Source organism: Engraulis encrasicolus, chromosome 2 (genome assembly GCF_034702125.1).
Source record: "Engraulis encrasicolus isolate BLACKSEA-1 chromosome 2, IST_EnEncr_1.0, whole genome shotgun sequence".
NCBI classification, from domain to species: Eukaryota; Metazoa; Chordata; class Actinopteri; order Clupeiformes; family Engraulidae; genus Engraulis; species Engraulis encrasicolus.
The window spans coordinates 1,455,001-1,465,000 of record NC_085858.1 but is presented as its reverse complement, the minus strand read 5'-3'; the positions used below and the strand labels follow the sequence as shown (position 1 = coordinate 1,465,000).

General features: G+C 46.6%; 1 protein-coding gene across 2 annotated transcripts in view; it reads right to left on the bottom strand.

The window, feature by feature from the left end:
• The window catches only part of itgb4 (integrin, beta 4), a 59,856-nt gene that overhangs the window by 3,828 nt on the left and 46,028 nt on the right, over nucleotides 1-10,000 (bottom strand). For both annotated transcript variants that reach the window (XM_063219465.1, XM_063219473.1), the window contains exons 31-37: nucleotides 9,970-10,000; nucleotides 9,383-9,563; nucleotides 8,689-8,826; nucleotides 8,177-8,359; nucleotides 7,591-7,719; nucleotides 1,143-1,349; nucleotides 721-882 (exon numbers count right to left, since the gene is read on the bottom strand). The exon at nucleotides 9,970-10,000 is cut by the window's right edge and continues 142 nt beyond it. In XM_063219465.1, coding sequence (XP_063075535.1) covers nucleotides 721-882; nucleotides 1,143-1,349; nucleotides 7,591-7,719; nucleotides 8,177-8,359; nucleotides 8,689-8,826; nucleotides 9,383-9,563; nucleotides 9,970-10,000 — 1,031 coding nt within the window. The remainder of the gene's footprint in view (nucleotides 1-720; nucleotides 883-1,142; nucleotides 1,350-7,590; nucleotides 7,720-8,176; nucleotides 8,360-8,688; nucleotides 8,827-9,382; nucleotides 9,564-9,969) is intronic.

Below are 10,000 nucleotides of genomic sequence, written 5' to 3'. Positions count from 1 at the left end.
TGGAGCATAGCGGAGGAGGAGAGGAGAGGAGAGGATGAGGAGAGGAGAGGAGAGGAGAGGAGAGGAGAGGAGAGGAGAGGAGAGGAGAGGAGAGGAAAGGAGAGGAGAGGAGAGGAGGGGAGAGGAGAGGAGAGGAGAGGAGAGGAGAGGAGAGGAGGGGATAGTAAGATAGGTGAGGAGGATAGGAGAGGATAGGCGGGGAGGGTAGGAGAGGAAAGGAGAGGAGGATGTGAGAGGAGAGGAGAGGAGAAATGTGGTAAAGCAGCGAGACCATAGCATTGATGTGTGGAGGAGATGTGAGAGAGAGAGAGAGAGAGAGAGAGAGAGAGAGAGAGAGAGAGAGAGAGAGAGAGAGAGAGAGGAGAAGGGTGGAAAAAGAGCATGTGAGGAGGAGAGAGGGGAAAGAGCAAATGAGAGAGAGAGAGAAAAGAGAAGATGGGTGGAGAAGAGTGCATGTGAGCAAGACGCTGTGATGGAGGTGCAACCTCAATAAGCCAAAGCTGAATATTCAACTCCTTAACAAAGAATAAAGCTTTAGCTTCAGCCCATGCAACAACACCAGAGCAGCAAAATAGCACTCACTCACACACGCACATGCACACACACGCACACACGCACACACACACGCACACACACACACACACACGCCACATGCACACACACACACGCCAAATGCACACACACACACACACACACACACACACACACAGACAGACTTACTCATGCTATCCATGAACCCAGCCTGGGCGTCGCCCATGACGATGGAATCCCGCACGTTCTCGTCATAGTAACCACGATTCTCCGATCGCTTCCTCATCACCACCTGTCCACCTGAGTAGCCACCCTTGCTGATGATCTCATGTCTTCCTGACATTGAACCACCTTTGAAATAACACAACCAAACACACAAAACACATTTTAACAACCAATATATATTAGGTAACAACTGATTGATGCATGTCTCCATTGTTCCGCTGTAAAAAGTAGAACTGTATTTTACAGTAGGAAAATATGTACAAAATACCAAACGATCCACAGTTTTTGTCTGCCTACCTTGTCTGTAAATGTAGGTGGTTGTCATGGTATCAAGAGGCCTACATTGTCCGGAAATTAAGTGGTTGTCATGGTAACAAGAGGCCTACCTTGTCCGGAGATGTAGGTGGTCGTGCTCGTGTCCATGGTCATGCTACTGGCGGAGCTGCCATGCTTGACGCTGGAGTGGGGGAGGGGCGACAGCTGGTTGTAGCTGGAGGAGGCGGAGCTAATGTTGCGGGTGAGGGAGCCAGTCAGAGAGCCCGAACCGCCAGGGTACAGGAAGCCCTGGTCCCACTTGCCATTCACCACCGAGTCTGTAGGGGGAGACAGTGAACAGCGGTATCGTCATCGTTTGGTTGTTAAGCCCTGGTTAAAACATACAAAAATGACTGTCCGGGCTGCCTGACTTTTGTAAATTGACCAAACTTAGTAAGTTGAAATTCCAACAACTTATAATTTCAAGTTTGGCCAGCTTACAAAGATTGTTAACTAACACTAACTAAACCATGTTTTTTTACAGAGTGGTATATTAGGAGCCTTTCTGCTAGGCTGTTTTAATCATAACCTGATAATAATAATTGAGATTGAGAATATTGAGATTGAGATTGTCATCGATCGATTGGTATGGTCTACAACATCAGAAGACTACTTGATAGACAGTAGCCTATCAATGAATAGATGATATTGGTTTTGATATTGGATGTTCTTAAATGTTTTAATATTGTTACGTATATCATTTTCTCAGTAAGTTTTGGCAACACTGCCACAATACAAACAGGCATGCCAATAAAGCAAACTTGAATTGAATTGAATTGCTAATTGCAGTGAACAGAATACACAGTCCTCCATAGAGCACCCTGGCACTGAAAAACTCCACTGAGGCTTGTTTCCTATGCAGAATCAACTTTAGCTTTAGCTGTAGCTTTAGCTGTAGCTTTAGCTGTAGCTTTAGCTAGTAGATTGGCATTAGCATCATCATAAGCACAGACTGTCCATGGTGGCTAGGTAGCAAGGATCAAAGCATTGGGACTAGCTTTAACTTCAGCAAGATTAGCGTAGCTTTCTAGTTTATTCTTCCTTGCTAGTGATGTTAGAGAGCCGAGGGATCAGAGGGTGGCATTTCCCATTATTAGTTGATGCGGGTGCAGTAAGTTTCTAAACCTTGCTCTTGTGCGTGTGTGTGTGTGTTGTTTTAGGCCAGAAGCAGAAGATGTGTTGTTCTGCCCAAGACTAGATCTGAAAAGATTCAAGAAAACACCATGAGAATGAGGAGAGTTTAGAAATGTAAAATATGCTCAATTATCCAACCGACATCCCAGAGAAAATATTTGCTGTAGCAAAAACAACAACCAAAACAACAACAACAAAAACAAAACTGCAAAAAACCCCACAAAATTCTTTGCAAACATTTCTTTCCATACATTCAGACCAGCAGAAGCCAAGTGCACAGGTCTCCTTAGCACCTTCCTCCATTAGAATCTGTGCATCAGGAATGAGAAAGGATCCCAGTAAAAGAGAATAGAGGAAGCCAGCGACAGAACAGAGAAAGTTTGGACCATTGACTGCTTTGACCCAGAGATAGAGGCTAGACCAGCAACTGATTGGGCGAGCAATAAGCTAAACCAGCGACAGGTTCGACCAGTGATACCAGGTACAGGTTGAACCCAGTGTCAGGCTGAGCAGGTATGGTACAGCAGGTGGGTGGTTTGGCGTTTCAACCAGGGGCGGTCCAACCAGGCAATTGCTAGGGGCGGTACCCATGAGCGGGCAGCATCATTGCGAAACTCCACCCCAAGCAACATTGTGAAAATCACCAATTAGTGTTATTAACATAATTTGTGTCATTGTAGGACCGCCACTGGGCTGAGCAGGTGGGTGGTTTTGCGTTTCAACATGCAGTCAGCATATGGTAGCTTCTTCACCTTGAGGGCGTTGTGGGTGCTCAGGACCCTCTGGATGAGTGGGGTTCCCTTGACCCCCATTGACCTTGGCATTAGCAGCAGGAGGAAGGGGAGTCCTGGGAGGGGCAGCGGTGCGGCGAGGGGGTGTTGCCTCATCCCCGCTGGTCTCTGCGTCAGTGGTGGTGTTGCTGCCGGGGATCAGGTCCACAGGAAACCTCCAGGAGATCTTCCTCAGGTCCAGCTCATGGCCCACCAGCTCCACGTGCTTCCAGCGCTTGCCTGAGGTCATCCAAGGTCAAGGGTCATTCCAAGGTCAAGGGGTCATTCCAAAGAGAGGGAGTTATCCCAAGGGGTCATTCAAAGTTAAAGGACAGCATCATCCCAAAGTCAGAGGACGGGTTCATTCCAAGGTCAGTGTGAGGGTCGTCCCAAGGTCACAGTGGGGTCATCCCAGGGTAAGAGGTCCAGGGAAGGTTGTAGAGGGGTCCCAGAGTTGGAGGGAAAGCCAGAAGGCATAGGTGAGGAGAGGGAAGAGAAGAAGGAGTGGAATGAGGAGCCAAATGTTAGTGAGAGGCTCAGAGGTCCATTCCAGGTTCAGAAAGTTAAAAACTAAATGGATGAACGTTAAATCCAAATGAACCTGAATCAGTTGATCATAATGAATACTAAGGACAGTTACTCCTCAGTAAAGTCACAGGGCAGAAGCTGTGGCAGGGTGTTTACTTTCTGAACCATTTTTGACACCTCTGAGGACTGTATCTGGGCTTGCAGTAAATGAGAAGAGGGAAACAGGAAGAGGAGGAGGACTAGGGGGAGGAGAAAGAGCAAGGGAAGCAGGTAAAGAAGCAGATGGCATTGAGGCCTGAATGTACACCTGTGTTGGAAGGAAACTGTGGTAGTTTATGTTAATACTTTCTGAACTGTGTTTTTGACATCTCTGAGCGCTGTATGTAGGTTTGCAAATCTGAAGAGGAAAAAGAGGAAGAGGAAGATGAAGAGCAAGAGAAGCAGGCAGGGCTGGTTCTAGTCAATTTGGTGCCCCAAACAAGCACTCCCCATTTCCATTTTGTGCAATTAGAAATGGGCATCTGCATTACACATCTGATCAAGCACAGTCTAATCTAATCTAATCTAATCTAATCTAATCTAATCTAATCTAATCTAATCTAGTACCTATATGAGTGCCCATGACAGAATCATTTGTCAAGGTAAAGTGCAATGCTTAGCCATGGTAGCCATTGCTGTCTAGAGAAATGGTAGCCATTGCGGTATAGAGAAAACACTGTGAAACCACATCAAGAATAACAATCAATTATGTTAACCAAAAATCAAGAGAAGAGCCAATGTCAACGTGACAACACCTCAATCTCAAGACTGACAACGACTTAACATCAAAATTCTACCATTTTAAATGCTTGGGTGAGGGAAGGAGCTCTGGCAACAGACCAGTGTCCGTGCTGAGTGGGAGTACATCTATAGTGAGAGATATGCATCTGGAAGACAAAGGAGCTTGGCAAGGTGGGGCAATTATGATTAATGGGCTTGGTTGGCACACATTGTCATAAGGCTGCGAAGAAGTGCTTACACAACTGTACAATACACTGGCCACTCACACACACACACACACACACACACACACACACACACACACACACACACACACACACACACACACACACACACACACACACACACACACACACACACACAAGCACGCACGCATGCACAAACAAGTACACTTTCCTGACTCGCTCAGTGAAAAGCTGGACCTGCAGGCACAGACAGGCACTGGGACCGGCTCCTACTGTACCGGCATGATTTGATTTCCTCATAAAAACACACAGGCAGCAACTTTCACACAGGCAGCCACTTTCACAATTTCTAAAAGGGAAAAAATGCCAAAAAGTTATCAGGGGACAACTGAGAGGTCTGGCTGAGAATCCTGTGCAGGCCTGTCGACCCAGGGGAACAGAGGGTATGTTGTCAGCCGGGCAAGGCTCCCAGCGACTCTGATCCTGCCATGTATTGATAAGATAGATGCTGTGCTCTCCTGGAAATGATTTTGCAGACTGGATAAAACAGTTTGCTTCGTGGCGGCAAGGTATGATGTGACTGCTGGGAAATCTGCCATATGCAGTAGACACAAAAAAATGCCTGCTACATGCCTGAGCCCTCTTTTGGGAAAAGGTGCCCTCAGCTTATAAAAACCTAAATATCTCAACCTCCGAAGTACGTAAAAACACAAAATGAGTTGCATTTAAAAGCTGAGACCCTCCTCACGCATTAGCATGTGTTCATTCAGCTCTAACATACACACATTTAAAAAAAAAAAATCTCATGAGCCTGAACGTCACAGAAAAGACGGCAAATATTAGCAAGCAATTCTGTGAGCCGCCCTCCCGCCCAGAAGACACCCCCCTGGAAAACACGGCGACTCCTGCAACACTTCATGAATTTAACAGTGGTCCCAGCAATCACATCCATCATGAACTCCTCACTCTCCTCCGGCACTGTCCCCTCCGCCTTCAAACAAGCAAGGGTGACACCACTACTGAAGAAGCCTACACTGAACCCTGCTCATGTCGAAAACTACAGACCTGTCTCACTGCTTCCCTTCCTATCCAAGACGCTAGAAAGGGCAGTTGCAAAGCAGGTCACCAACTTCCTAAACCAGAACGGATTACTGGACCCAAAACAATCTGGTTTCAGAAGTGGACATTCAACTGAAACTGCGTTACTCTCAGTGACTGAAGCTCTAAGGACTGCAAGAACGGAAGGACTATCTTCGGTCCTCATACTACTAGACCTGTCTGCAGCCTTTGACACAGTCAACCACAAGATCCTCCTGAGGACACTCACAGCCATGGGAATCACAGGCGTTGTCCACTCATGGACGCACCTTCAGTGTGTCATGGCAAGGGAAGCTGTCTACGACTCACACCCTCTCCACAGGCGTAACCCAAGGATCAGTGCTGGGACCCCTTCTGTTTGCAATATACACCTCCTCCCTGGGACGTGTCATTCAAACACAAGGGTTCTCCTACCACTGCTATGCTGATGACACCCAGATGTACCTGTCGTTCCGTCCAGAGGACACCACGGTTTCAGAACGCATCTCTGCCTGCCTCACCGATTTGTCAACATGGATGAAGGACCACCACCTACAGCTGAACCTGGCCAAGACAGAGCTCCTGGTGATCCCAGCTAAAGAGTCACTCAGTCACAACATCAACCTCAAGATAGGCTCCACCATCGTGACCCCAAACAAAGTCGCCAAAAACCTTGGCGTCATGATTGATGATGAGCTGTCATGCTCCAAATAAAATAATAATAATAAAAAAATAACCCTCTTTGCAACTGCACTTGTTGTTCTGTATATCTCCTGTGCACTTTGTATTTGCTTGTGATGTTGGCTTGATTATGTCCTCTTTTGAAAGTCGCTTTGGTCATAAAGCGTCTGCCAAATGCAATGTAATGTAATGTAATGTAATAATGAATGCTGTGTCTATTTCGCTCCAGGGGCCCAGGTCAAATCCAGCATCAATGGGTTAATTTAACACTATATCATCGAAAGGAACCATATCCCTTTTGCCATATACCGTAAACCGTTCGCTTTAGAGTAGTGTTCCTGTAGATTCAACTCTCTATGGGTTGAATGAATACTGCAAAATGGGACTGATTCATTTCTCATTACAAATCGACTGGGAGTGGACCATATTCTGTATTTCGCACAGTACAATGCATAGTCACACTGCAAAACCCACTGTGTATTAATATTTTTTGCAGACAGGATGAAATAGTTCAGTGGCAGCAAGATCTGCTTAGCTGGGTAGCTACACTACACACTAGAATCTAAATCCACACCACACAGCAATGTGCCTCAGCAATTCCATCACATAAGGGTTTTCCCCCCTAAGTTGCTCTGCATGGAACCTTCTATTACCCTGACGGTAAGGCAGTGGTTCCCAAACTGGGCCCGGTACCCCCAAGGGAGTCGTGAAGGTACCGCAGGGTGGTCGCAAACAGAAGGAACTGTTTGCATACAATTTTGAATCTTGCTTTTATAATCTTTCCATACATTGTTAGTAACAATAGGCACTTCAATGGGTAATACATGTGTTTATCTTTCCCGTGATTTATATAAAGTTTAGCAAAAAACATGCTTTTGCATTTGGAAAATGGGAGGTGGGGGACGTTGTGAAAATATTCTTAGGTCCAAAAGGCTGTTGCAGCAGAAAGGTTTGAGACCACTGCTATACATGTATGGCATGAATCAGGAAGGAGGAAAGGAATTAGAGAAAACCCTCTTACACCCACAGGATGATGCAGCACATGTGCAGAGTAGAGCTAGTCATCCACATCTTAAGCGGAAGTAGAGAAATCATGTCTGTTTCCCACCATGTGGTGGCTGGTTACTGTAGTAGCCTCACCAACCATCATGCACATGCACTACAGGCCATATGTGCTTACATTGTATGTGCATGTGTGTGTGTGTGTGTGTACATGTGTCTCTATGTAGTGTGTGTGTGTGTGTGTGTGTGTGTGTGTGTGTGTGTGTGTGTGTGTGTGTGTGTGTGTGTGTGTGTGTGTGTGTGTGTGTGTGTGTGTGTGTGTGTGTGTGTGTGTGTGTGTGTGTGTGTGTGTGGTACTGTACCGTCTCCTGCTACGCTGGGGCATTTGGAGCCTGTAGGAGATCGCATCACTTCATTACTGTACATCAGATAGCTGTCATACTCCTCACCGGCCTCCGCATCCACTATGGGGATATCAGGAATAATGGGAACTGGAGAGAGGAGAGAGGGGGGGGGAGTGAGTGAGTAAGAGAGATGGTGAAATAGAAGAAGTGAAAAGAAACAGATAAATATGTCAATAGATCCACAGCTCCCCTCTAATTTCCATTAACATTGGACATGGATTTAGGGGGAGGGTTACCATGCTTGCATGTTTGTAGTGTACTAATACTTACTGGACGGGGGTATAGTATATAGGTGGGTTGCCATGTTTGTAGTGTACTAATACTTACTGGACAGGGGTATAGTAGGTGGGTTGCCATGTTTGTGGTGTACTAATACTTACTGGACAGGGGTATAGTAGGTGGGCTGCCATGTTTGTAGTGTACTAATACTTACTGGACATGGGTATAGTATATAGGTGGGTTGCCATGTTAGTAGTGTACTAATACTTACTGGACAGGGGGTATAGTAGGTGGATTGCCATGTTAGTAGTGTACTAATACTTACTGGACATGGGTCTGGAGGGCTGCGTTGCCAGGTTGATGGTGGCGTCCCTGAAGGGTCCCCAGCCGACGCTGTTGGCGGCGCGCACCTTGTAGGAGTAGGTCTGGTTGGGCTGCAGGTTCTCAATCAGCAGCATGCGCTTCTTAGGGTTGTCAATCTTCACCTTCTTATCGGCACCCATCGGCTCTGAATAGAAAAGGGGAATACACATGCGTTAGTTACTAAAGACCTCTTAGACACAACAGATAGCCACTCTGGCATTGCCTCTTAGGGTTGGTTGTCTATGTATATTCACCATTTTATCAGCACCAAATGGCTCTGCAGTAGAGAGAAAAAGGTGACAATATTGTTTTATTTCATTTTATTTATATATTATTGGATAGATTATCATGGCTTGTATTGCGCCATGGACAGGGCACATGTGTGTATGCCTATGAGTAGGTTGGTAGAGTACACAGTGTACACAGTATGTATGAGTGAGTGTATATGAGTACACGTATGCATGAATGCCTTACTGCTGTCATCGTTGATGGGCGTGTAGAGGACCTCGTATTGGGTGATGACCCCGTTGGTCTCGGCCGGCTCCCCCCAGCTGACCTGTGTCACCGTGGGGCTGATCACGTTAAACGCCAGACGACCCGGCTCACTGGGGACTGGAAACACACACACACACACAGAAATAAGGATAAGGTTGAGGTGAGGCTAGAGAGAGAGAGGAGGTTGAGGCTGGTAAAGTTGATCGCCAGCCAACCCGGCTTACTGGCGACTGGAGACAGAGGACACTCAAGATCAGAAGGACAAGGTTGCGTCACGTGTTTACATCCACATCAAAAAAGGGATTATGATTGGGGTTTTGGAATTTATTCAAATGTTCATGTAAATGCAATAAACCAATATTCATTTTCTGTTTATTGCTGTTATGGGTTTATGAGAAATCTGATTAACTCATGCCATGCAAGATTATACCAAAAACCTGTTAAAAATGTACAGTGAAATGCCACAGTTTAATGAAACACCTGCAAGTGAGTAAAATCCATTTCTCGTGAACGTAAATACCGATTCAGTTCCATTCTATTCTACTCTCTTCTATTCTATTTTCTTCTATTCTATTCTCTTCTGTTTTAATATACTCTATTCTATTTGATTCGATTCTATTTTATTCTATTCTATATATTTTTTCTATTGTATTCTTCTGAGTAGGCAGCTCACCATCCTCCAAGGTCTGGCAGGTGACCATCTCTCCATAGTTGCCCTGGCCCACGGCGTTGTAGCTGGCCACCCTCATCTCGTAGTCGCAGTAGGGGTACAGGTCAGTCAGCTCAGCCTGAGGAGACTTCACATCCAGCACCTGACCCTTCTCCTCTGGGTCCCCGTAGATCCAGTACCTCACCTGAGGAGGAGGAGGAAGAGGAGGAGGAGGAGGAGGAGGAGGAGGAAGAGGGGGACGAGGAGAGATGAAGGAGGAGGAGGAGGAAGAGGAGGAGGAGGAGAGATGGAGGAGAGGGAGGAGGAAGGGGAAGAGGAGAGGGAGTAGGAAGAAGAGGTGGAGGAAGGTGAGTTCCAGGACACACACACATACACACACACACCCGGCCTCACCTTCTATCTGAGGGCTCAGGGCACTGCGTTCCAGGACACACACACACACAGACACACAGACACACAGACACAGACACAGACACAGACACACACACACACACACACACACACACACACACACACACACACACACACACACACACACACACACACACACACACACACACACACACACACACACACACACAGAGCCTCACCTTGTATCCGAGGGCTCCGGGCACAGCGTTC